The sequence below is a fragment of the Eublepharis macularius genome, chromosome 3, assembly GCF_028583425.1.
Source record: "Eublepharis macularius isolate TG4126 chromosome 3, MPM_Emac_v1.0, whole genome shotgun sequence".
Lineage (NCBI taxonomy): Eukaryota > Metazoa > Chordata > Lepidosauria > Squamata > Eublepharidae > Eublepharis > Eublepharis macularius.
Window position 1 is genome coordinate 144,038,115 of NC_072792.1, and position 27,871 is coordinate 144,065,985.

Below are 27,871 nucleotides of genomic sequence, written 5' to 3' on the forward strand. Positions count from 1 at the left end.
TAGGGGTTCATGAAGGAATTTATTATTAAATTTTATTAAAATACTTCTATGCCATCATTCTTCACTCAAGCAAACCCAAGGTGGTTTACAAAACAATAAAAAAACTCAGATAGCTCAGTTAAAAATATATGTAAAAGCTGACAGTGTAAATTCAATAAACTGGTCACCATAAAGCCACAGACACCAGTTAAGTTAAATTAAAAGTTGTCCCAGATGACCTGGGTTGCCAACCTCCAGGTGGGCCTGGTCTCCTCCCAAAATTGCAACTGATTTCCAGACTACAAAGTTGAGTTCCCCTTCAAGCAATGGCAGCTTTGATGGGCAGGTTCTATGGCATCACATCACCAATGAGCTCCCTCCCCTACCTAAACTGCCTCCAAATCTCCAGGAATTTCCCAGAACTGGAGTTGGCAGACCGACATGTGACCACCTCAAGGAATTCCACCAGAGGTATATTTTCTCTGACTTCCCAGGCAGTGGGAGTTCTGGTGGAGTGGGCTATTTTTTCTGGAATTAAGGAGTTGGCTAGTGTAATCCATGCTCTAATCCATGTTGTTCTAGGAGGTCTCACTTCCCAGGGATGATGTGCGTGAAGGTCAAGAAGAGAGCTGTGGATTGATGGGATAGGTCCTGTGTATATGAAACTGAGGGGCTCAAGTACCACCTTCCCTTAGCAGAGGATAGACTAGGTTGAAAGAGGGCAAGACTAACTCCTTTGCATGATGCAGGGCTGAACTGTTGTAAAGCACAAATCCTAAGACTAGACAAAGAAACCAATCTTGCTACAACTGGTATAAGGAGACATTTTCCTAGAAGGTACTGATTTTTACAGTTTCTGCCCCACAGCACTTGAAATACTGGGTCTGATGATATATCTATGCTGAGGCTGGGCCTTTCTTTTCTCACTAATATACATTTCCCTTTTCAAAATGTTTAGTGTGTTATTGTGTGCATTGCTGAGCTCCTTTTAATGACTCTTTTACTAAGGCAGGAAAATGTTTGGGGATCAAGGAGGAGGAATAGCCCTGCCTATTTAGTTCCTTGAGCTAAATGCTCTCCTGCCAACAAAGAGGGGGGGGGTGGAATCTGCAAGAGAAGATCCCACAACAACATGATGCAATGCTTGCAGTAAGAATTTTGTTTTCAGAATTCTTTCAAGCCTTTAGCAGTTTTAACTTTTCATACTGGAAACAGACAGGTTAAACCAGCAGACTACAAAGCTGGTTTATTATAAAAGTCTTTTTAGACAAATCCTTTAGCATTCATTTTTCTAAAAAGATCTGTTCCATAGTTGTTCCTCAAAAAATGTTTTGTAACTTGATCTGCTGCTCCTCTTCAGCAAAAACTCATACTTTCCAATAAATATTTTCCCCCTTGGGAGAGAAAAATGGTATATGTCTACCATACAGTTTGTATCCTGCCTACAGTACAACGTCCACAGCTGGAGTGGGCCAGGGGGTGAAGTATACATACATAGCACCAGGAAATACCCTCAAATTACAAGGGCTTCAAAATACAGAGGAGTCCATAAGGCATCAGTGATACTAGTCTGACCTATTTCACTTCATGGACATGCGTGTTATAGAGAAAGCCAAAGTCCAATACTCATGTAGTCCTTGATGAACACAGGAAGAAAGAAACACATTTAGGCTGCTGTGAAAGGATTTGGACATGTGGTCCCTTGTGTGTTGAACAACTATTAAGATGCAAACAAGTCATGGTCAAGCTGTTTTTTCAATAGGGGTATCCATGATGGTAACCTTCATGGTGACGATAGTCATCTTGGTAACCTTCTTGGTACCCTTGGTGATAACCATGGTATCCATACCCTGCATATTCATCTTCTGGGCAGCGCATTCCAAGTGACTGCTGAATGGCCATCTCCTGTCGTCGAAGCTGCATAGAGTCAATCAGATCATAAACAATCACCATGGACCACATCGGAGACGGGTACCAGGATTTGACATTTCCATCTTTTCCAACCAAAAGCATGGAGAAATATTCAGGGCTGATCTGGAAATAATTGCGGATGTCTTTTACCAAATGAGCAGGGAGATCTTCTCTATCCACACTAGAGCTCCCTGGGGAAGGTAAGAATCAGAAGTAATATCAGCATTAGATATATACAGGAACATTTATTTTTAAAGCAAATGTTATAGTCCATGGCTTCCTACTTCTGCTAAGGTTAGTTCTCATAATTCTTTACCGTGTAAACAAAAGTGTAATTATTTTAGTTGTAGAAAGATTTTTTTCCTTTTATAATCTGTTATTAGAGCCAGTTTGGTGTAGCGGTTAAGAGCGCAGGACTCTAACCTGGAGAGCCGGGTTTGATTCCCCACTCCTCCACTTGAAGCCAGCTGGGTGACCTTGGGCCAGTCACAGTTTCTAGGAGCTCTCTCAGCCCCACCCACCTCACAGGGTGTTTTGTTGTGGGGATAATAACGGCATACTTTGTAAACCGCTCTGAGTGGGCATTAAGTTGTCCTGAATGGTGGTATATAAATCAAATGTTGTTGTTGTTGTTATTGCTAGTAGGTGATAAACTTTTTCCTACACAAAACCAGGTGACAGCAGTCAACCCTAAGTAGCAGCTAAAACCCAGAAAATGTTTCTCACCATTAATTGGGTACAACTCCAGTAGTCCACCAATCTCGTCTCCAAGGCCTAAAAGCTTCAGGATGGTGATGTGACGCAGACCTGTAGAGAAATAAGGGAAACAGACAAAATGATGAAAGATATTTCTGGAAAGGGAAAAGCAAAATTGCTGGAATGCAAACAATAAATACATGCTCAAATGCTCCCCCCCCCCATTCTATAAGCATCCACTAAATTGGGCTGAAATTCTTTAGGAGAGATTTAGTGAGATTACCATCGAAGAATATAGGTGAAAGATGTACTATACAGTGCAAGTTGTACAGCAAGTGTGGAGACAGCTATCTCGTTGTGACTGAGAACTAAGCTTTTAGAAATCCACTTCTTGAACAAGGCTACTCACAAAGATGGGAGAGGAATTTTAAGAGTCATGTCTTATTAACTTGCTGGTATTCCTTAGTAATAGGAATAATCAATGCAAAGAAATGCTGAAAGCCACTGAAGGAACTGTACAACTAAATGCCAATTTTTAAATTTATTTAAAAATATTTCTATCCTCTTTTTCCAAGGCTTCAAGTGGCTCACAATAACAGATCAAAATGCTATTCACAAAAAACTGCTTCCACCAAAACACATCACCACAAACATGTCCTCTTAGCATATCTCAAAATCGGGATCTTCAGAGTCTGCATGTAGATGATGCTGAAAAACAGTTCTGCCTGGTGGTACCCTGTCTAAGGGCCACACTGCAGGGCAATGTTGTGTAGTGATTAGAGTGCCAGGCTAGGATCTGTTTCAGGTGGGAAGCTGCGTTTGTCTGTAGTAGAAGAGCAAAATTCACGTCCAGTAGCACCTTAAAGACAAACTAGATTTCCAGGGTGTGAGATTTCAATAGTCAAAGATACCTTCATCAAGACACCTAGTCGGACTAGGAGACCCAGGTTCAAATCCCCACTCTCCCATAGAAGCTCACTGAGTAACCGTTGTCCAAGTAACATAATCTCAAGCTAACCTACCATGCAGGGTTGTTGTGAGAATAAAATGGAGAAGTAAAGAATGATGTAAGCCGTTTTGGGTCCCCTTTGGGGGAAAGGCGGATATAAATGAGTCAATAAATAATGTTTGCAGGCCTCCTACCAGTACTCACTAGTTCACTCAGGTAGACAGTCTCCACGGCAGCACTGTGCATTGCTCATTGATGCTGGCACAGAAACTCTAAATCATCTGATTGGTACACGTGTAAAGAAAACAGTTACACTCGTTGCATAAAGCATGTCAAAATTAATTTGGGGTTATTTTTTATGTAGAGACATGGTTCTCAGACCATACCGAAGTATATATCCATGAGAAGAACATGATTGCATTAGCAAGGCAATCCAATGGTACAAGGTTATGTGCAGTCTGACAGTCAGATCTGCCATGATGTTGAAGTTTTGTTGAAGAGCAACTAATAGCCAGAAAGCAAGGGAACAGTATCTTATTATTTACCAAAATTACAAGCTTGTCCCACAAGAGCAGAAAGTTGCTGTGAGAAGGCCCAGTCTTCGTCACTGGGAGCAGATATCACTAGGAGCCTCCTCCTCCATCGGAATCTGCAATGAAAAGAGGATATGTGAAGTGTAATTGTTCCAAAATTATGGGACAGGACCCATGTTCAAATCACTATGGCATAGCTCATACAGACAACAGAGGACTAGGGATGTGCGCTTTGGGTTCCTGGTTCAGGGAAAAACCCAAATTGGGCCCAATTCATAAAGATTCGGTATTTCTGAATGGGGGCCAGTATGATGGCCCTGATTTGGAAATACTGAATCAAAGCTTCCTGAAGCGATTTGGGTCACTTCAGGAAGCTTCGTGGCCTTTTTAAAGGGCTCCCTCCCACCACCACCCCACTTACCTGGGACATCCTGGCGGCAGCAGCGTGGATGGTGTGGGCAGTGGAGGCACCGGCTACAGCCTTTCCCGCTGCCCAGTTGGCTGCTGTGGCAGCAGAGGCACCTGCTCTGGCATTCCCTGCCACCCAGCTGGCCGCTGCAGAGGCAGAAGTGGCAGCGCAGGCAGCAGAGGTGCCGGCTGCGGCCTTCCCCACCGCCCAGCGGGTTGCTGCAGCAGCAGAGGCGCCTGCTCTGGCCTTGCCCGCCGCCCAGCTGGCCACCACGGAGGTGGAGGAAGCGGCGCAGGCAGCAGTGGAGCCAGCTCCTGCCTTCAGGAAAGGTAAGTGGGGTTGGGGAAGGGGGACTCAGGGGATGGGGAGCTTCACTTTGGTATGCTCCAAGTCATTACAAAGCATACCAACGCGATTGGGTTTCGGGTTATTCCAAATCTTTTTCCTGCCTCGAGTAAACCCGAAGCGGGAAAACCGAATATTTCCCCAGTGCACACCCCTACAGAGGAATCCTTCTGTTAGTAGAGGAGGGATACAATTTCCACCAACTCCTCCTCACATTGCAGGCTCTCAATTTGCTCCCTACATTGTTCATGAGGGTCCCCTAAGCCCCAATGAGTTCTAGTGGAAGGACATAGGAAAATCCTGCTCTGTAAGCTCTGCTCCGCTTTCAGATTTCACTGTGTGAATGGGCATGAGACTGCTAACAGCGAGCGCTGGAGCCATGTAGCAGAAGCAGATGAAATGCTGGGGAGGGAGGGAAGGAGGGGAGTCCCTGTGAAATAAGGCACAGAAGATCTTTACACCACAGGTGGCCTGGTTTCTTTGTTGAGAAACTGCCCCTATAGTCTCCAGCCAAAAACTAGCCTACTGATTGTGACATAAACATTTGTGAACCGGAACTCCTGTGGTCAAATGCAGCCTTGTCGTTTATAAGGCTTCTTCATAAAAACCTACTTTGAAGTCTGAAAAAAATGAATAGGGGCATGATAAGAGAGTAGATTCAAAGTGGAGATGATGAAATATCTTGACCTGTTTTCCAAAGGAACATGAAGACTCTCTAGTTATTTACCACAGCTGCATCTTACTTCAACTGATTTTGATTATATCCAGTCCTGGCATCACCTACACCAAAAGCCCCTGTAGCTAAGCAACTGGTTAGGAATAGTCTGGGCACGTCTTGAATGTAATTTCTCTATTACAAACCAAAAAGAAAAAAGGAGAAAAAAACCCTAACATCCTGCCAGTACTATCAATAAAATACCTTTGTTTAACAAATTATAATTAAACAGTAACATTTAAGTCCTGAAGTCCCCAAAGACATTGTAAAGTAGCCTAGTTCTAGATTTTATTTCATATTGTTTTAATTTTCTAAGCTTTAACCTTGCCAAATGCAGCTGCTATAATGGTACTCAGAACTGTGCTAAATGTTCAGCCCAATCCACAATTCCTGTACATTTCAACTAAAACTACGTAAACCAGTTTCTCCATTATTGGTCCTAGTGGAATAAATTCAGCTTACATTTGCATTCATCAGTTGTCGATCAGGTTTGTTGTGAACATAAGGAAGCAATAGCACTCAAGTGCCTTAAAATACCATTTTGGGGTTCAGGTTGTCCCATTTTGTTGTTAAACTTCCCAAGTTTCTATAGACCAGCTGCACTAATATCAATGAAAGATACATTTTCCACTTAAGCTCCCCCTCTGCAATTAAGAGACCACCTTCTGCTGCCTTATTCAGGAAAGTAGGTGGGTGGGGTGACACACTGGTAGTAATGAGCTTAGATGGATTTTATACTTTCAAAACAATATTCCATTCCCATAGAAGTACCTAAGCTAACTGGGTCTAGAGGAATGTACAGAGCTACACAGCAGGAAATGGTCTTTTAAACAGCTACAGATGTTGCTGATCTGCAGGGGATTCCTGTTTCCCGCTCACTTTGGACCTTCTCTTTTCCTTTTGTAATGAGGCGTCAGTCCTTTCATCAGTGAGAAACTGATGTAGGTTTACTTATACTGTGACAGATATCACCATGGTGTGCATTTACTTCACCCTTGCACCATGCTATTGCAGACTATATTGGTCTGTCAAGTCCTCAGAGGGGCATCAAGATACATCATACTGCCCATCCATCTGGCACAAAGAGCACACGAGGCAAGGTCTTGATGGCAACTTTATTAGGCCACTATGTTTAAAGTCCTTACAGGTAGTTCTGTGAAACCTTCAGCACTTCACAAACCCACCCTCTTCACCTACTCCATCTCCACCTTTTCCGAGGCTGCTCTTGGGGCTGGGAGTTTTACTCTCCAAAGGGAGAGTGGTAGCTTGTCAACTTTCTCACCTCTCCCTTCTCTTTTTAATGGCTGAGCTCATTTCCACCCAACTTCCTTGTTCCTCCCAGGCTACCTTTTCTCACCCTCTCCCTAAACCCCAAACCCTACTCCCTGCGCTGAAAACAGGCCCAGCCAACGCTGCTGGTGGACCATCCATTCCTCCCTTGCCTAGGGCCAGGGCAGTTGGTGGGTTTGTCACTGGCAGTCACGCCCACAAACCAGTCATGTCTTGTTCAGAGAGACCTGGCCCAGCTGCACCACCTCAGTGGCACCTGCCGTGGTGCAGCTGCACCCAAAATTGAGGGGTAGAACTAACAGACAGTCATGTGGGCTACTTCCCTCTGTGTCTGGCCTGGCCTCCTCCATGACCTTGTGCCTGGAGCTCTCCCTTGCCTTGTCTGGATCCACTGCCTGCCTCTTCAGTCTGCCAGAGATCCAGGAGGCCATTCAGTGGACTTGGTAGGGCACCTGGCCAGGGTAGGAACTCTCAGTGTGTGCAGGAACTCAACACAGGGATTCCATTTTCAGTGGCAGTCATGTCAAGTGTAGTCCTCACCAGTCTGATACTGCCTTCTCCATATCAGTTTTAACAATGAAGTGTACTAACGGAATGAGGATAGGAACAGACTCTTAAGTCTGAACAGAAAGGCCTGATGGAAAGAGGGAGGGTTTTTAAAATGCAAAGAACAGACAAGTTGAAAGTAATGTATTGCCCTCATTTTGTAAAATACAAAAAAAGACAACAATCATTTTGATTATTTCAAAATGGCTCATAGGCATAAGGCTGACTATAAATAGGATTTTAGCCTACGCTGTATCATTTTCAACCTCAGTAACATAATGAGAGCAAGCCAGCATGGAATGTGAAACAATACCTGGCAGCTGCCCTTGGCAGAGAGTGGCCTGGCCTCTTCCAAGAGGAACCCGTTGGATGCACTATGCAGATTTTCCTTATGTATCTATGCAGACACATAATGACAAGCATCTGACTAACTTACATGGGCAATATAGAGTGTGGGATCAGGCCGGATTGGGAATAAATGGGCTGAGGGTGCATTATGGAGTGATGCTGAGTAGGGTTGGGAAAGAATGGGGAAGGGTCTATTCCTCTCCTCTCCTCTTCCTCTGCCAAACCTTCTAGGTCATTTGCTGGTTTATAACTAAACTCAAAGCATTCTTATGTTTAAATCCTGGGAATAGAGTTTGTGGCCCAAGATAAGTTCAGGCAACACTATCACCCTTGTTAAACTTCCTGTGGCTTTTTAAATGGAAGCAAATTAAAGTCCTGTCCCTACATGAGTCTCTGGAGGATTCTCAGCATTGTTCAGTTGCTCCCTTTGCTGGGACTTCAACATACAAATTAAGAACAATCAACATCATTAATCTGAATACTTTGCCCAGAGGAGCAATGGCCGAGAAATGATGCTGCCTCCTGCTGTTTCATTCAACAGGGAGAGGTGATTATAGGAAACAAATCAGTACTGCCAACATTCAGAAACTAGGGAGGTCTTTCTATAACATAAAATCCATTGATGCCCATTTTGCCAGCGGGAGGGGAATTATGTCTGTTGACATTTCTGTTTAAAGATGTTCTATTTCTGTAGTCCCCCCATTCTGTCTTTTATTTTAATTATCAGAGATATGTAAAGGCAAACAACATTGTGTGGTTTCCCTTTCCTTTCCAAGGATACAGACTTTTCACTGTCTCCTAATTATAGCTGTTCCTAGCGGTCTAAAGTAAAAATCAACTGATGGCAGAAAGGAAGAGCAAAAACTATCCTGCAGATTTAAAGACGCTCTTGTTCAAGAAGGTCACTTAGAATGTACAGGCTTCATTCTCAATTGTACCTGGACTCTCTCTCCTGGAATCTATATGAAAATGACATGTAGAGATTCAGAGGAAGTCAATTGCCTAATAATGGAACAGAATATTCGTCACTTTGAGGACACTTTGGGGGTGGTCTAGCATTTACCATTGTTTTAAAGGAATAGAGGGGATGCCTCAGTTAAATCAACTGTAATTGTGACTGGTTTGAGTAATCAACAAATTGTACTGTTCAGCTTATCCAGCCTCTTGCTGCTTACTCTAACCATTTCCTTACAATGGTTGTTGTGGGTTTTCCGGGCTGTATTGCCGTGGTCTTGGCATTGTAGTTTCTGACGTTTCGCCAGCAGCTGTGGCTGGCATCTTCAGAGGTGTAGCACCAAAAGACAGAGATCTCTCAGTGTCAGCAAGACCACGGCAATACAGCCCGGAAAACCCACAACAACCATCGTTCTCCGGCCGTGAAAGCCTTCGACAATACATCATTTCCTTACAGTTCTCAGCATCTCAGTCATTTTCACGGCAATTCACATTAACAAAGGACTAGTTCAGAATCCCATGCATATTGTTCAATATTCAAGCCTAATTCACCCAAACAGCAGATGAGGAGAGAGAACATTTCCTTCACTGGTTGCTATTGCAAGATTGACTGGTTGAATATTTATGCATGATAAAGATTCTCTTAACTTAAAATGCTGACATATCAATGTGAGAGAAGTTAAGCCTAAAACGCTTCTACCTGGCATCTAATTTGGTTTGTACAAAGAGTTTTTATATGGAGATGTATTCAGTCATCTGTGGCCTGAGATAACATAGGACACTGATTTTCAAAGCATGGGCTGCCTTTCGGTTCTACTTTCCCATTCCAACCCAGGGCCAATTCTCAGTTCCACAAGCAGCACAGAGAAATCAATGTGTGCCATTATGTATACACAGCCTTCCGCTCTGTTCAGTATCTGCATTTGGGAACTAATCCAATGCTAGTACTAGGGAATAGAACAAGACAATCTCAGACACTTCCTAAAAACACAACCAGGGAAATTTTCCTGATTCATATTGTAGTAAATGGGAGAACTAAAGGACTGCCTGAATCAAACATGAGGTTCCCCCACCAGAGGGTAATCAATCCACACATGTGTTGCTGATAAATGGCGCTCCAATTGTCCCAGGCTCCTCTGGATCTTACCCCATGCAGACATTGGCCATTTCCACACAGCTTACCTTGTTCCGGAAAACAGCATCTTCTTGCAAGATTTTGTGCAAGAGTTCGCTGTTTTCCGGAACAAGGTAAGCTGTGTGGAAACGGCCATTCACACACACACCCCTTTCTGGGTGGCCTATGCTCCGCAAGGGAGTCCTAGCCCACATGATATGAATAATTGGTGTGGGATCAATTTTATCACCCTATCCACTGTGTGTCTAAGGCAGATCCCAGTATCTTGAAACGCAGGGCTTTTTTTCTGGGAAAAGAGGTGGTGGAACTCAGTGGGTTGCCCTCAGAGAAAATGGTCACATGGCTGGTGGCCCCGCCCCCTGATCTCCAGACAGAGGGGAGTTGAGATTGCCCTCCGCGCCGCTGAGCGGCGTGTAGGGCAATCTAAACTCCCCTCTGTCTGGAGATCAGGGGGCGGGGCCACCAGCCATGTGACCATTTTCAAGAGGTTCTGTAACTCCCTTCCCCCGCGTTCCCCCTGAAAAAAAGCCCTGTTGAAACGTAATGTATCATCTACCTCAAGAGAAAAATACTGTGCCTGAGTTCATGCCTGGTGAGAGGAAACCTGCCTGTGGTTTAATCTGTAATTGTTATGTCACACATGCAGGTGATCATCAGGCGATTGCATGAAGCAACATGAACTTGCCCTAATGCTATAATGCGTGTGTGTGTGTGTGTGTATGTGTTCTGAAACGCTGCCCAATATCATGAACAAGAATCCAAAATTCATTTTTTAGAAGAAGCATTCATAGTAATTGGTGGCCAGAGTGGCTATAATCACCATCATTTGTTTTGTAATCTAATGGTAAATTGTACATCTTTAACCGTGCAAAGTAATTAACAAAAATATACCGTCTCTATGTATGTGCAGAGTGCCTTTCTTTTACTAGTGAGTTTTCTATCATCTATCTGCACCTACTTGGGATTACGGAACAGGTATTTTGAGCTGGAAGGTCTGGACATCTGTCCATGGTAGGCCTGAACTCAACAAATATGAAATTTATATTGTTAACAGAAATGAACAGGAGATCTGATGGAGCTGAAGAGCTTCAGGAAGTACCTGGACAAGAAGTTTTCCAGGGATTGTTTCTTGTCATCTTTGCACACAATGCCTTCACGTTTCTGCTTTTCCATTTCTTTGATACGTGACTGGAAAGTATCTACCAAATCAAACACTGACTTCATTGCTATGGGCACTTCATAGTATTGCTGTAAAAGGAAGGGAAAAGAAAAGGTCGGATCACAAACAAACCCCTAGGCATCTGCATTTCCATTTCAACTTAATTGCAAATAGTAACTAGTACTGCTAGATTTGTATTGGTATACTAGAGGAGCTTCCACCTATAGTACCTCCCAAGTGCTAATTTTGTGATACATCAGACAGACATAAAAGTTAAAAAAGAGCACCAGGCTGCTGCCGAAAATAGCTGCCATGTATTTAGGTAGTCCTTCCATAATAGCTAGTACAATTTACATCCTCATCTTATTACATGATATTCCTGCTTTTGGGGCATCCTGTGACCACCTAACATTCTTCATTCATTTTAACACATCACTGAACCAACCCATTAAAAGATTCATGGTTTGTTTTCATGTTTTGTAACCTATGGCATCTATGTCCAGGTTTGTTTATAAATATTTGTCCAACTTTTGGTCCTCCAAAAGTGTAGCCTGCTACTGATTTCCTCTAAGGTTCCAAGAAAATTCTGGAATGTCTTCTGGAAATTCATGTGATTGTAATAGTTGACAAAAAGCATCACCAACTTCCCATATTAATGTTGCCAATGCTACTGTTATTAGCCATCAGTGATTACAGAAAAGGAAATTATTGAACAGTTACATAATTAAGTCAGAGAATATGGCTAAGATCCTATTATTATTACTTAGATCCTTCAGGAGTCGCTTGACACATACACACCCCAAACCTTGAGCAGAAAGCTGGAGAGCAGCATAGAAATATCCTAACTAAATAAAATAAAGCGTGTGTGTGGGGGGGGGGGTCCTGCAGCGAGGATGGAGAATTGGTGGAAATAACTTTCTCTTCCTTCCCTACCTTGGCCCTCATGTCTGTGTCTGTTAGAACCATGAAGAAGTCATTGTAGGTCATTCCATATTCTCTTCTCAGCTCATTGATGAGATACTGGTCCACTAGGTCTTCATCTTCTATCACCTTCATAGGCTTTTCATTGTCTTCAAGCAAAAAACAGGAAGATAAGTGCTAAGAAACAAGATTAAAAACAGGACTTCCTCATAAACAGACATCTGAGAACCATTCTTCTAAACCTAACATCAAGATGGAAGTAATGAGAATTCTGCTGAATCAAGATAATTATGCAGAGTTTAAATCAGCATAAAATTAATCAGGGGTATATACTCCTGGCTTTTTTGCACTCTCTTTCTAACTGATTTGGCTTCAGAGATTAGTATGATACTTTAACAGTGAAATCCTAAGCAGAGTTACTCCAGTCTAAGCCCACTGAAATCACTGTTAGTCTCCTATCTAATCAAAAGCCAGACTATACAAACCATTTTAAGCTCCTGCTAAGAAGCACATTAATGTACAGATTCATAGTACACATTAAAACTAATAACAACAATGCAAAAAGCCTACTAGCAATAGCGTTTTAGAAGACTGATACAGCTCACTATCTGTGAAGGTGCTAAATTCCATGTTGCATTAAACTCCCAGCTGTTCTTTAATTAATGTTGTTATTTGTACACTTTAAATTAATTGGGATAATGTATGAGTATTTGCTTATACTTGCATTGCTCTGAAGCTCTTATGAATGAGCTCTTGGGGAACTGTTTATTTTAATAAAGAATCCTCATTACTCACTCTTAATGATTCTCACACAGAATCATTAAAAGAACCCTGTGCAGATGGTAACATCCATAAAGGAATTCAAAGGAAATACACAAATGCTAGAAAACTCGTCTGTTTCAGAAAGACTGAATTAGCCTGTTGTGGTCTGCATTTATCATGAATATATCAAATTCTCAACATGGCCAGATCTGTGCATACTGAAATCCAGAAACTGGAGCCTTGAACAGATCTTTCAATGAAAAAAGCCCAGGTTTTCAAAAAAATCTGAAATCTTTAAACAAAACCATGGTGGGGTAGGGTTTAAAACCCTCCAAAATTATAGAAGCAGCACCTGTAGCTTTAAGAAATGAATATCTTTAAAGGTCACTGCTAAGTAACCATAACAATATCACCAGCTTTCAAACCTTGGCTTCCCTCATTAAAATGCAGGGAGTTGGGGCCTTTTCCAGGGCTGTTTGGCCTTTAAGGGCAGACTCATTGGGACCAGGCCCAGCAGCAGCAACCACCAGCAACATGTAGGGTTGCCAGGTCCCCCAAAACCCTGGGCAGGAGGCTGGAGACCTGGCACTTGCCTGTAAGGTCCCCTCTCTTGCATGCACTCCACACACGCGTGCTCCCAGCCCACATGATGATGTCACTTTTGAGAAGTGACCTCATTGCATGGGTCACGTGCCACCCTGGGAGCACTCCTGTGCTCCGCAGGGGGCCAAATTGGCCAGAATCGCTGGCGCTCCACAGTGGCCTGAATCTGGCCTGAATTTGGCCCAAATCCAGCTGCCACACAGCACAGGAACAGTCCCACATACTGCAGCTGCCCAAATCAGGCCAGATCCAGCTGAATTGAACCTAGGGTTGTGACTTGAGCTTCGGGTTTCTGATTCGGGTTTTTAACCTGAATTGGGCCCGATTTGTATTGATTCGTGGTTCCTGAATCGGCCCCAGCATTGTTGAGCCGATTAGGGAATCCTGAAGCAAAGCTTTCTGAAGCATTTTGGAACACAGAGACTGGCATCCCTAGCAACATGCTACTTGAATGACTCACCCAGGCCTGGCTGCTTACTATTGTTCAACAGCAGCCACTCCATAAAACCCAATGTGGTATAGTGGTTAGAGTTTCAGAATAGGATATGGGAGACCCAGGTTCAAATCCGTACTCTGCTTTCGAAGCTCACTGGGTGATGGGGCCAAACATTCTCACTCTAACCTACCTTACAGAGTTGTTGCAAGGATAATATAGAGGAGAGGTGAATTTTTCCTCAACACCATACCATATAATCCTCTAAAACAGCACCTCTTGAGATCATATAGACTATTCAGATAAATATATTTATGATAGCTTGGATCCAGCAGAAGAATTCATGAAAGATGGTAGTGGGATGGATCTCCCCAAGCATCCAGCTGTTTGTCCCAAAATACATCTTTGAGGATTAGGAGAGCTTTGCAAGCAAAATGTGTCACTGAATTGCCTGCTGCCATAATGAGGAGGAATCAGGTAAAATTGCCACTTTCTCACTCTTCTTCTTTTGGCTTCTGACAGTGGAAGAGGGTGGCTGGTATACGCATACAAGAACATGTGAGAGGCATCTCATTTAACCCTCCCCTGCTATTTCTTCTTCCCCTTCCATGGACTCCCTCATAGCCTATTTTTTTCCCTGTTTCCTTCACTTGTTCCCACCCACCAGCCAACCTACATTTATCTGCCCTCCTTCTCAGCTTTTTCTCACCTGGCAGCCTCTCCCTGGGCAAACACTGCCTGAGTTGTGTGATGCTGGCAGCTGGGCCAGGTCCACTTGCATAGTGCAGATCCTGCAAGGACTTGCAACTGGCATCAGGCTTTCCTCTGTATCTCCTTCCTCACACTGTTCCCTCTTTTCCTCCTTTCGGCAACCTCCGTGCTCACTTTTCTCTGCTTCCTTCTGCCCTTCCCATCTACGCATCAACCTACATTTTACCTGTCTCCTATCTTCAGTTATATATATTATTTCATTTATGCCCTGTTTTCCTCCATAATGAGGACCCAAACTAGCTTACATAATTCTTCTTTTCTCCATTTTACCCTCTATGAGGTAAGTTAGACTGAGAATGTGTGAGATAACAGCTGGTAAAGGAACGAATTTTATTTTATTTTTTGCCATTGCCTAGATTATGGATCATAGGGCAAGCCACCAAAGTTTAAGGCTTAAGCCTTAGCAGAAATTCAAAATTCTGATCACCAGTTAAATACTGGGAAGCACAACCCTCTCTTCCTTAGAACACCACAACTGGGAATGTGAAGTAAGATGAGAGGATAAATTACTTTGTATTTAACATAAAGTAGTCAATTTTTTTAGTGTTAGCAGTTAACTGCATTCAGCCAAAAGTTGTCAAAATATGCCAAACATTCATGACTTAAGGTTAATCACACAAAGAGCTGGAGATATGAGGAGCTTCTAGCCCTGAACCCACTGACCTTTAACCCCTGGTGTGACCCAGTCACACTTTTCTGTTTTCTGCTATTCCACTAGCTTGATAAACAAGCACAGGCATACTCCATAAATTTGACTGTGTTGCCTTGGAAAAGTAAACTGAAGAAATACCAGTGCCAGCTATGCAAATACAAAGGGGAAAAAATGAACCATGTAACCACAACAAAGAAACTCTCAAGTTTTAACCCTAGTTACATGGCTCCCTTTCCCAAAAAAGGAAAGAAAGGAAGGCCTTTGCTTTTTAAATAATAATAATAATAACAACCTAGCTGGAAGTGGTCGATCTTCATGCGGCTGTTGTTCATAGTGCCAAAGATGGTGACGACTGAGATCTTTCTAGTTGCCATTTTGCAAAAGCTCTCCAGGTATTCATCTCTCTGTTGAACGTACATGGTGCTGTCAGCCTTGGGAGTCGTGATCAGCTAGGAGATGAAAGCAAACAAGATTTCAGTTGTTTGAATAAGGCATTTGTATCACAAATCTTACTCACAGGTCTTTTACAGTATTTATATATTAAGGTATGGGCTAGATGATGTATTAACCATTGGAACAGGCATCCCCTGATGCATTTCCCAACCCTGCTGATATCATTTGGTAGACTTACAGCTCAGAGTTGGACTCAAAAGTTCCTGTTGTGTGAGCAGAAAGCATTCCACCTCTGGGCGTGGGGTGGGGAGAGGATTCCCACACGCAGTTCCTTGTGCTCCCAAAACCTACTCTGAATGTCCCCAACACTCCAGAGACAATTGTGTGTGTGTGGAGGGGGTGCAGATAGGGGAGAAATCAATGGCCACCCTCTACCCAAGCAGAAGTTCCTGCTGCCCTGCTCATGCTACAGGATCTTTGTACCCAAGCCACAGTGAGGTTCTGTCTCTGTTCTGTATCGCCAGGGGCTACCAATGGGATAAGGAAACTCAACTATGCCAACCCCCATGGCAAACACAACATGCAACTCAGCTCAGATATTTCCTAGGCAAGGGTTAACAGTTAAGTGAGGCCCTCGGCAAGCTGCAAGCAAAACTAGGGTGTCTTGCTGTGAGAAGAACAGAAAAAGCCGTAGATCCCTGCTGCTTTCAGAAAACCATTAACTTAGGGGAAGTAGACTAAGGCCCATGGTCCATAGCCTACCACCCATTTTCACAGTTCCATATTGTCATTGGGTGGTAATTTATCACAGGAAGCAGTTCCAAAGGAAAAGAGCTACTGGTTAGCCTCTTCTTAACCTTTTAAAATGATATAAAAGGCTTTCATGTAGCAACAACGCATTTACTGGGTATTTATAAAGGGCTGAATTAGACTATGGCACTCCGTCAGGAATCCATCCATGAGTTGCAATGCACAGAGGCATGAGGCAAGGCTAGAGTTAGAATAAATTCTGGGAGATCCATTCAGTTATTGCTTTTAAAGGCTCCAGAAGAGTGTGATGTTCAAGTAGCTAGGCAGAGGCCCAGAAAGTAGGGCTGCCAGTCCCCCGCTGAGGGCAGGGAATCTCCTGCTTCCACCCTCCACCCCTCACCCCTGCTTATGCCTCCCAGGGTTGTGCTCCTGCGCACTCCCACGGGCTGATCCAGCCCCAAACGGGGTGCTGCGGAGCCTGGGCGTGCCCCTGCGCTCCACAGCGGCCTGACTCAAGCTGAATTGGGCCTGGATCAGGCCGCTGTGGAGCACGGAAGCACTCCCACACTCTGCAATGGCCCGATCTGGGTCAATTCAGGCCCGAATTGGGCTGGATTGAGCCCAAATAGGGTTGGATCCAGCCCAAATTGGGTCAGATCGGGCCACTGCAGAGCACAGCAGCACTCTCGCACTCTGCAGCAGCCTGATCCGCCTTGATGTGTGCCGGGAGCATGCGTACACTATGCACGCGAGGAAAGAGAGGGGGGTTAGTGCTAGGTCCCCCACCTCCCACTGGGCGGACAGGGGGACCTGGCAACCCTACCAGAAAGGCAGTCAGTTGCACAGAGTCCAGGAATTGTGCAAGGGTGGAAAGGAACACAACATACAGACAGAAGACACAGGCAGCTGGAATCTGGGACTAGGTGATCCTGAGACACAGAGATTACCAGGCGGCAGCCAGAAGGTCCACAATGTAGGGCAGGCTGACCCAAGAAGTTTATATAGGGCCAGTCAGGGGAGTGAAAGAAAACAACCACACACCATTTTGTGACAGCATAATAGTGCCTTGAAAGACATTAACCTTCTTACTGCCCTTGATTCCTAGTGTTGTGAGACAGAAGTTTCTATCTACAAGTCTGTCGTACAGAGGTCCTGCCATAACAACAACAGTGTGCTTATATACCACTAGGGTTGCCAGGTCCCCCAACCCCTAGATGGGAGGTTGGAGGCCTGGTACCTACTCTGTGTTCTCCTTCTTGCGTACATGCTCCTAGCCTGCACAATGATGTCACTTCTGGGAAGTGACATCATCACACAGGTCATGTGCCATCCTGGGAGCACTCCCATACTCCACAGGGGGACTTAATCAGGCCTGATTCAGCCCAAATACAATGGAATTGGGCTGCTGTGGAGCACCGTGCTCTACAGCAGCCCAATTTGGCCTGAATCTGGCCCAATTTGGCCCGAATCCGTCTTGATTTGGACCTAAATTGAGCCACTGTGGAGTGCAGGAGCACTGTCACACTCCACAGCATCCCGATTTGGGCTGAATCGGGCCCAAATTGGGTGCTGCAGAGCAGGAGAGCATGCCGTGCTGGTCAGGAGCATGCCCCGGGAAGCATATTGCCCCCCTGCTGGCCAGGTAAGCGGGGTGGGGGTGGAGGGTGGGAGCAGGGGATCCCCTGCTTCCAGCAGGGGACTGGCAACCCTATATACCATGCTTCTGGACAGATTAGTGCCACACTCAGACTAGTGAACAAAGTCCCCAAATCCCCAAAATACAGCTGGGCTGAGAGGAGTGGTTTACCCAAGGCCACCTACTGAGCTCATGGCAGCCAACCTGTCCAGCCTGTACATCACCAGCAGGGCTGGGGGGGGGGGAGTGCGCAGCCAGCCAGCCTGCCCAACCTCCTGCTCACCACTAGGAGAGGAGCAGCTAGCCCAGTCGCCCAGCCTCCTGAAAGGCGCTGCCCAGGAGTAACTAGCCAACCTGCCCACCCCAGAAGTGGGGTAGCATGATGACATCACCCCGGTAGTGATGTCAATGCTCCAGAGTTATGGGTGCATGAAGAAAATTACCAAGGTGAGTGCTGCCCCCCCCTCTGGGGTCCAGTGTTTTCTGGACCCAATCTAGCAACCATTTCTCCTGCTATGAGCCTGTGCATCTACTTGGATCTTTCTAGAGCTTCCTCCTGCTTATCCCATCCCTGAAATACATTAAATCTACCACAGCTCAAGCACATTCCTTCACTTAAAATAATTCTTCAAAAAGGCTTTTGAACTGAAGTGATATTTGTGAATGTGCAGCAGAGATGGCTCTAGCGCTGTTTTTTTTAAAATATGGTTATGCATTGTAAACCACCCTGAACCACTGTTTGATGGTGGGAAAGGCAGAGTATAAATATTGTAATAAATAACTAATGCAGTATCCATCATGTGTAGATTCAGCTCCAATTTATATCGTTTATGTAGAGGCTGTTTCAGGCTACACGGGATTTAATCATAGATTTACATATCAGCCAATAAGAATGATTTCTGTCACTGCTCCAGAACCACAGAATAATGATGATAAATGCTTAAAATGCACACCAAAAAAACCTGCAAATGTCCATCAGAAAGAAATTACATTCCCAATTTTCCTTCAAATAAAATGACAGTGGGACAAATTTGATCCAAAACCTCACTGTGAAACCATAGCTCTAAAATGAAACACTGCCCTTTTAAAAATAAGCAAAGGTTTTTTTAAAAAAACAGAAGGGTTTAATTTTAGTATGGATTACACATACAGCTGGGGCAAGTCCTCTATGGGTGTGAACAGAGGGCGACATGTGAGCCACAGACTGCATTTCACCACCACAGAGTAGCAAACAAAAACAAGGTAATAATCTGAAATAGACTGGCCTGAAGTAAAACCACAGACACAAGCAGCAGGTGGGCAAGTTGAAGTCAGCAGTGAATCTAGATTTAGAGTGGGCATCTGTGTTAAGTTTACCAGTCATTTGTACTGGCCCCTTGAGCCGTTAACATTAACAATAGCTTGATCTGCAGACCTTTTCCAATGATAAACATGATCTCTACATCCGAAAAAGCATGCTGTTAAAGGTACCCAAGAGGTTTTTTGTCCCGTTGAGTTGGCAAATCTTTCTCTGTATTGATCAAAGTGACACCCATCACCTGAATGAGAATCTCTTCAGTGACTATTGAAGATTCTAATTCTAATTCTAACCGGAACCTTGAAATTTGTCTCTAGTGTCCCATCCTGCCAAATGGTGAAAACAAAGATGGAAACATGGGCCATTTTTACACGTCTTACCAGCCACACAAAATCACGTTTTCATACATCTTACCAGCCGCACAAAATTGCACAAAACTCCCAGAATGACAGCGTCTTCCTGGAGCAATTTCCCATCATGACTCTGGTTTGTGGTGCGATTCACACCACAAACCGGAGTCATGCTGGGAAATCGCACCAGGAAGACGCTGTCGTTCCGGGAGTTTTGTGCAATTTTGCACGGCCAGTATGATGTATGAAAACGTGATTTTGTGTGGTAAGATGTATGAAAACGGACATGTTGATGAATCACAAGAAACAAAGCCGTAGGATTAGAAAGGGCATCTATAAGTAAACAACAGGGCTAGCAGCTAGATTCCCAAGAGACAGGCCTCCCTCTTTGCATGAAAGCTAGTACCCAGCATAGAGCTGAAAGGCACATGAGATGACAAGCTAAACTAGAGTTGCCAACCTCCAGGCAGTGGCTGGAGATTGCCTGGAATTACACCTGATCTCCAGGCCACAGAAATCAATTTCCCAGAAGAAAATGGCTGTTTTGGAGGCTGGACTCTATGGCATTATAATCCGCTCATGTCCCTCCCCAAACCTGACTCTCTCCAAGCCCCACCCTCAAAACTCTCCCAGAAGTTCCCAAACTAGAGCTGGCAACCCTAAAAGCTGCTCTGGGTCTAGTTTGTGCTTGGCTGAGAAACCTTCTGGGGACCGTAGGTATGCTTGATGGGCAGTAGAATGAAACTTCTGTGCTAAGTGTTCCTGCCCTTGCCTCACACCAGAACTGCAAGGGCTGCTGCCTCTGAAATCCCACTTAGTTATCATGGCTGACAGTTATGCCTTCCATGAATATGTCTAATCCATGAACTTGTCTAATTGAATAGTTTTTTACAGATGAATAGGACATCATCTATCTCATACGCCTCCAAAGGATGTTTTAGAGGATCAGAAACCAGCTGTAGGCTCATGCATTTCCTCCTTCACACCTCACACGCATACGGTAGCTTTCTTTTCAGTTTCCTGTTTTGTGCTAATGATAGTTTGCTGTAACATCTCAATCAGCATACTGTGGCCAGTGTTTTTCTTTCCAAACCAGAATATGAAACCATCCACAAGCCAGGATTTCTAATTCTGGTTTGGAGGGAAAGCCCTAATCAGTTTGCTGATTCAGACAGCATGACGAATTATGGAAACAGGAAATTGAAAAGTAAGTCATACATCAGTGATAAGGTAAGAAGGAAGAGGGGAGAGCACCGTTCATTTTACGGTTGCCAATTTCTCCTGTAATTACAACTGATCTCCAGACTACAGAGGTCAGTTCCCCTGGAGAAAATGCTTGCTTTTTAGGGTGGATTCTATGGCACTATACCTAGTTCTGCCAATCCCCTGCCCTGAGCTCCCATTGTCCATCGCCACTTAGAGAACTGGTGGTGGGGAACTATAAAGACTCACTGGCATCACAAGCATGATGACATCATTTTCAGGGAAAACCTGGAAGCATCTGCAGCAGCTCTAGGAATTGCCCGAAACTCTATGGTTTTACCACAGTTTCTGGTGATTCCTAGAGTTACCACTGTCACTACCAGGTTTTCCCTGGAAGTGACATCATCACATTTATGATGCTGGACTCCATGTCCCTGCCCCATCCCTCCCACCAGTTGCCTGGCAACCCTAAATATCCTTCTGAGGTCCCTCCCCTAATACCACCCTCCCAAAGCTCCACCCCAAGACTTCAGGAATTCAGCAAGTCAGAGTTGGCAACCTTAGTTCATTTCCAGTCCCTCAAGTTTCAGAATATTCCTTTATTATGGACCTACCCTGCTAGTCTTCCTCTTTCACTATGAGATTTTGTCCTCTTTTTACACTCTGATTTTACACATATGTTTGTACCCATCTATTCAATTAATATCTGGCATCCTTGAGCTCAGGTGACATGGCTATTATCAGATATAAATGATTTCCTTACTCTTTCTGCGGCAAAATATATAGGGACAATAATTAAATATCACAAAAATGATATTAAGTAAGTTTTTTCCCATTTTAATTTCTGCTTCAGGCAACGCCAGATAGATAAGAGATAGACAGAATATCTGTCATCCTTCTTGTTGCACAGGACAAAGAGAAAATTGTGTCTGATTTTGCACAATCTAGGCTGCTTTCCTATGACAACAAGCCATCATGATGATTCATGAGTTTCCCCCTTCCCTTCATTCAGTGATCCAGTGATTTAAATGTCCAGTCAAGTTCCTTGGTCAGATAACTAAGCAGAGGCCAGAATGCAGGTTAAAGGAAAATAATGCTTAAAAATGAAAAAGGAATTCTTTCCCAAAGAATATGGGCCATGCACTATATATTATGGGTTCCTGGTCTATGTAGTTTGTGAAAAAGTAAACATTAATTCTGTACTGTAAAAGTATAATGTATATGTGTTTTCCCTACATGGAGACATCTCTGAGAGAAAAAATGTAACCTGTAAAGTGGGACTGAATTGTCACAACATGCCTTCAAGATGAATTCCATCTGCCAACAAAAACATCTGAGCATATTGCTTCATGTTCTTTGAAAAATCATTTTCAAGAAGAACTTGCTAATACATGCAGTTAATCTTCATAGATGAAACACCAGCTTGTGCTGCTTTTAAGAGTCACAAGCTCACTGCAATTAGAGGATATTCTGTTTAACAGAAAAGCAATTCTACACACCTTATCAACAATATTAAAAGGAATATATTTGCAAATACATATGTTCATGCAAAGGAACAATGCCAAAACCAGCTGGCCTGGTTCCAAAATCCAGAAGTCATCAACATTGCTGTGAAACAGATGTTGACTGGAAGAGCATGCTGGGAGTTAGAATATACATGAAAACAGTGACAAGACAACCATGAACCCTAATTCCCTGAGCATGCAAAATCCTCATTTGAACTTCTTTAATTCTTCGTCCCTGTTTAGTTAGGTACAGATTATGCCATCTACAGATTCCTAGTGGTTAAGGAACAGTGATAATTTTCTGGCCGCCTATGCAAATGATTGAGAATGGTTTCATCATAGAAGGTATCACATTATTAGGACACATGCCTTTTGGAGTATGCCGTGGAGCAGTCTAAAAGTAATAACGTAGCTTTGATTAAGTGTATTCTAGGTTCCCCACATGGCCTACCCATCCCTTGCCAGCAAGCACAGACAGTCAAAAGAAGTCTTCCTTTCTACTGTTCATACCTGATGTTGAGAGAATGGCTCGCATGAACCTATAACATAGGGTTGCCAACTCTCAGTTGAGAACTTTCTGCAGATTTGGGGGTAAAACCTGGGGAAGGGAAGGTTTGAGGACGGGAGGGAGCTCATCTGAATATCTTGCCATAGAGTCCATCTGGGTATAATGCCATGGAATTCATTAGAGTCACATGCCAAAGAACCCATTTTCTATAGGGCAACTGATCTCTGTGGTCTGGAGATCAGCTGGAATTCTGGGAGATCTCCAGGACCCACCTGGAGATTGACAATCCCACCCTAACAAGCTGTGTACTGTTTGTTTAATATACCTGACACCTGGGAACATGTCTCATTTCGGTTACAACTTCAAAGTGGGGCCTGGAGTCCTCCTAAAATTACAACTGCTCTCCACACTAGAGATCAATTCCCCAGGAAGAAAAGGCAGCTTCAGAAGATGAGCTCTGTGGCATCACATCTCCACTAAGCTCCCTCCTCTCTTCAAATGCGTCCTTAATCAGGCACCTCCTCAATTGTTCTAGGCAGTTTGCAAGCCAGAGGTGGGAACCCTACCCATATTGCCAGGGATACTGGGAGGCCAGCAGGCAAAAACCACGAGGCAGAGGGCATGCACTGAAGAGGCAAATAAGGCAAACAGCCCTCACCTTGTTATTTTACCAAGAGAGCTTTTGCTCGGCTTCCTCTACCTAGCATGACCCCTGTGAGACCTTCACAGGGGTTGCAGAGGACTACTAAGAAACAAAAGAATGATCAGAGATTCCAGCATATACCATCTATTTCCAAAACCACAACATTCAATCCTTTTTTAGAGAGCAGGAATTGTGCTTTCTGCCAGCTAATTACATTATACCAAGAGTCCATATCTTTGGCCTGACTTTATGCTGCAGCATGCTTAGCATTATGGCCAATCCTGCTCTCAGCATGCCATGGATATAAGACCTCCATAACAGGAAAGGAGAAGATGATAGCAACTGAAACCTTAATCATGGTGATGAAGTTAGTGCGATTTTCTCCAGGGGAACTGATTTCTGCTGTCTGGAAATCAGTTGTAATTCTAGGGGATATCCAGGCCCCACCTAGAAGTTGGCAGTCCTACTCCAGTGTCTGGCCCCTTCAGCAGCTGAAGAACCCTAAACTAGGTTGCCAGGTCCAGGTTGGGAAATTCCTGGAGATTTTGGGGGGTACAGCCTGGAAAGAGTGGAGTTTAGGGAGGGGAGGGGTCTCAACGGGGTATAATGCCATAGTGTCTACCCTCCAAAGCACCCATTTTCTCCAGGGGAACTGCTGTCTGTGGCCTGGAGACCAATTGTAATTCTGGGAGATCACCAGCCACCACCTGGAGGTTGGTAAGCCTACCCTAAACAGAAGGCTCAACTGGGCAATGTGGAATCCTCTACCAGTTGTATTATCTAGCTGAGTTCTGACACTTTTCTGGCTTACAGCGCAATCCTAAGCGGAGTCACACACTTCCAAGTCTGTTTAAATCAAAGGACTTACAAAGATGTAACTCTGCTTAGGACTGCACTATTTGTGTCCTAGTTACTTGCAACGTGGCTATATCATCTTTGTTTGTATCCCATCCCCCTTTTATCAGAAAACATCAGAATTTTTTTCTATCTGCTTTTCCTGTAACAGGGAACTTTGGAAGGCTTATGTGAAAAGAATAATAGATAAAACAAGGGAAGGACTATACAGGAATAACTATAACAAAACAAAGAATAATAGACAGTATTTTAAAGTTAATGGCCTTGTCAAATATTAATCTCCTATGAAGCCTATGGAATGGGGTCTCCAGAAGAAAGGCTAAAATTTGCAGTCGTTTCTGGAGAGTACTTCTAGCGCTCTCTTGCCTTGTTGCTTTGCAATACAGGCTCCTGACTTCTGGTTGCCTTTGGCTGCAGATTCTTCCTTGCTTTTTTAACAGCACTTGCTCACTCTGGAGGCATCTGTTTCCCCAGGAGGGGAAAACAGACTCAGCCAGAGCAAGTGAGGCAGAAGAGAGTGGAGTAAAAGAAGGCTTGCAAGAAACTGTGATGGTGCAAAAAGTTAGCTGTTTTGTCTGGTATCATTAGGGATGGGTTATGCAAAAGTGGGGCGAAAGGAGACTTATTAAGAAACTAACTTGCGAAACTAATTTTATGCAATAAACGTTTATGAACATAATACTTACCAGGAGTCGTCTTTTGCCTTCAAAGAAATCCAGAAAAGTTGATACAGTTTTCCTGGAGGTTTGTGTGAAAGTCTTGGCATTGGGTTTCAGGATCTCCCCATTCTCAGCTTTGCTTCCCTTCTTATTCTTCTTGTTGCGTTCTTTCTCTTGTTTATTCTTTTTATCAGCTTTGTCCTTCTTGGCCTGTTTCTCGCTTTTCTTGTCAGCTCTTTCTTTCTTCTTCTTTTCAGATTTATCTAAGCGCTCATGTTTCTTTAGATCCTTTCCTTTCTTTGGCGGTGTATTTCCCACTAGAACGTCTTCCTCTAAACGGGGGACCGAAGGCTGCCCTGGGTCATATTTATCTTCATATTCATTGCTCATGATTTTGTCTTGAGCTTTCTTTTTAGGTGGCTTGCTTTTAGGTGGCTTGAGTTGGCCACCTGTGATACTGAGGTCCCGACTGTTATAGTCCTTCCTGTCTGTACGATTGTCTCTGTATCTGCTAGCACTGGCCCTCGTGTAGTGTTCAGAGGGGTCTGTTGGGGTCTCTGTGTGGGTATCATAAAGAGTGGCTTTGCTGGGTCTCTTAGTAGCTGTTGTTTGTCTGTGAGTGTGTTGGCCCTGATGTCTTTCTCTGCGGTTCTCTTTCCACAAAGGAGAGTAGAAATCCTCTGTATCTGTTACCCGGGGGGTGGTTGCCTCAGGTGCTGTGGGAAGCAATGTATGTGATTTTGTGGTCCAGGTTCGCTGTGTAGTAGGAAGAGTTGTGGTGGCTGTAAGCCTGCTAGCTGTTGTCACTATTCTGCTGACTGGTCTTGAGGTTATGGTTGTGGGAGGGGGGGCAGTAGCTCTAGTGGTGGGAGGAGGGGGAGGCACTGTGGTTTTTAAAACTTTCTTCACAGTTTTCGATTTTGTTGGCTGAAGACTTTTTCTTGCATCTTCTTTCCTTGCTGAAGATTGGATATGTCCACTGCTTGGTGTTGTCCTTGTGTTGCTACCACCATTGTTACCTTCTTCAACCACTTGGCCCTCCACTCCAGCTGCTTTACATTTCTGGATGAAACCCTTTTGCCTTATTTTCTCAATTTTCCTGATTGGGCTCTGGTCAATGATTTCATATATAGCCTCCAGCCTTACTGGGTAAGGGTATCTTTCCTCTACTTGTAATGTTTTCTTCAGAAGAGCCATGCCAAATTTTCCCTTCTCTAGCTTCAGGAAGTTCATGAGCTTAGGAATCAAGCTTGGATCTAGGGGCTGCTCCAGAATTTTCCCTTCAGTGGTTATCTTTCTGACTTTCCCTCCCTCTCCACCTTCCTCATGGAACAAGATAATCTGCTGGACATGCCTTTCAGCCAGTTCACAATAGACATCATTTTTCAAGAGACTCATCATGAGCCGGTAATAACCATCAGAGGCATGAGGAGCAGAGATGATCCAGACTCTGTTCTTTCCAGCAAAGCTGGCTAGAATATTGGGAGAGCTGGACCCAGATGGGAAACGCACCGTGCGTGAACGATGCACTGTTGATGCGCCTTCATCCTTAATCATTTCTGGCTGAGGTCTCTGCATCTGCCATACTCTAGCCCCACCATTCTTCACCTGGACACGAGCATCATCTACCAGAGGAGTTGCTTGCGGGATTTTGGACTCCAAAGAGTCTCTCTTGACAAGGGGGCGCTGGTTGAACCTCACCACTCTATGAGACACCTTTGTTCTCTTGGGCTGTGAGGCTGATCTGCTGTCACCCCTGTAGGCCAGAGGCACTTTCCTGACTCCGTGGCTTCTTCTGTCTGCTTGCCTCAAGGGCTTTTGAGAACCACACACTAGCCATGCGGCCCACAACACAATTAAGCTTACAACTGGTGTCCAGTTCATTGTGGGATAGACTTTAAAAATAAAAAGGGAGGAGGGCGTGTTAATGACCAAACTGAATATTCATACAGAGTTCAGATGTGCAGCTCTCTCATTTTCTCTCCCACACACCAAGAAAGCTTCCTACTCTTGTTGAAATACTTACAAAAAACTGCATGTTGATTTTCTGTAGTTGTTTCACCTCAATAGAACCCCCCCAAATTTGCTTCATGTTTTTTCACTTTTCACATTCATACACAATGAAAGCAACACTGTCAGTGATCAGGGAAACTAGCTTCAGTTTGGGGTTTGGAATAATTTAAATTAGGATGTGGAAAGATGCCCTCAATTAAAAAAAAAAGACTGAGGTAATCAGTCACCAATGGATAATTGGGATTTGTTGATACAGAAAAACCCAAAGGGGTTATGTAATCAGCAGATGTAACACACAGGCACACAAGTTGGCTTCAAGGCGAAGCAGCGATAAACTTACCCTTTAGTAAAGTTTCCCTTCCAGAAGTGTTTTTCCCCCAAGAACAAGTCTTTCTTTAGACCGAGAAATTGCCCATGTAGATCTGCTGCAAGCAGCTCTGCAGTTTTTCCTTCTACAAAACAAGACTCCAGGGAACGTCCGGTTATGGCTCCCCCCCCCCTTCGCCCCCCAACTTTCTTTACCAAGACGGGTGCGGTGAAAGAGAATTTCCCATGGGATGTTTCCTTCTCTCCATCTATCCGCTGCTCTGCCGTTTCTCAGGAGCAGACACACAGAAACACATTTCGCTTCAGTCCGAGCTGCTGCTGCCCAGCGCTTGCTTCTGTTTCCCTTTTAAAGTTTCATGATCCTTCCCATCGGTCCCGTCCTCCTCAGTGGAGTGGAGCGCCTTTGTCTCCAGAGAAAGGCTAATATATTTTCCAGGCAGGATTCAAACACACAAAATGTGAGGCTGAGGAGAGGGCTTCTCCTCACCTTGTTTTCCCTTTCTGATCTTCTCTTCCTCCCTCTCCCTCTCTCTCCGTTTTCTTCGTTTTTGTTTCTGGATCTCCTCCCAGAAATGTCAGGATAACTTCACAACAGCAGCCGATGGAAATCGGTGAAGCTTC

General features: G+C 44.2%; 1 protein-coding gene across 1 annotated transcript; it reads right to left on the reverse strand.

Annotated features, from left to right (window-relative positions):
• On the reverse strand, positions 1 to 27,871 carry CCDC80 (coiled-coil domain containing 80). The gene is made up of 8 exons (XM_054973532.1): positions 27,264 to 27,871; positions 24,938 to 26,805; positions 15,404 to 15,560; positions 11,903 to 12,039; positions 10,910 to 11,058; positions 4,081 to 4,184; positions 2,617 to 2,697; positions 1 to 2,081 (listed from the first exon to the last, which is right to left on the reverse strand). Exons 2-8 carry the CDS (start codon positions 26,792 to 26,794, stop codon positions 1,735 to 1,737), a joined length of 2,832 nt encoding a protein of 943 aa, XP_054829507.1. The 5' UTR covers positions 26,795 to 26,805; positions 27,264 to 27,871; the 3' UTR covers positions 1 to 1,734.

Excerpts from the sequence above, each read along its gene's own strand:
- CCDC80 (XM_054973532.1), bottom strand. The coding sequence starts at position 26,794 with ATGAACTGGACACCAGTTGTAAGCTTAATTGTGTTGTGGGCCGCATGG. Across the intron at positions 15,561-24,937 it reads AAGGCAAAAGACGACTCCTG|CTGATCACGACTCCCAAGGC; the intron begins GTAAGTATTATG and ends TTCATCTCCTAG. Across the intron at positions 12,040-15,403 it reads GATCGACCACTTCCAGCTAG|ACAATGAAAAGCCTATGAAG; the intron begins GTTGTTATTATT and ends TTTTGCTTGAAG.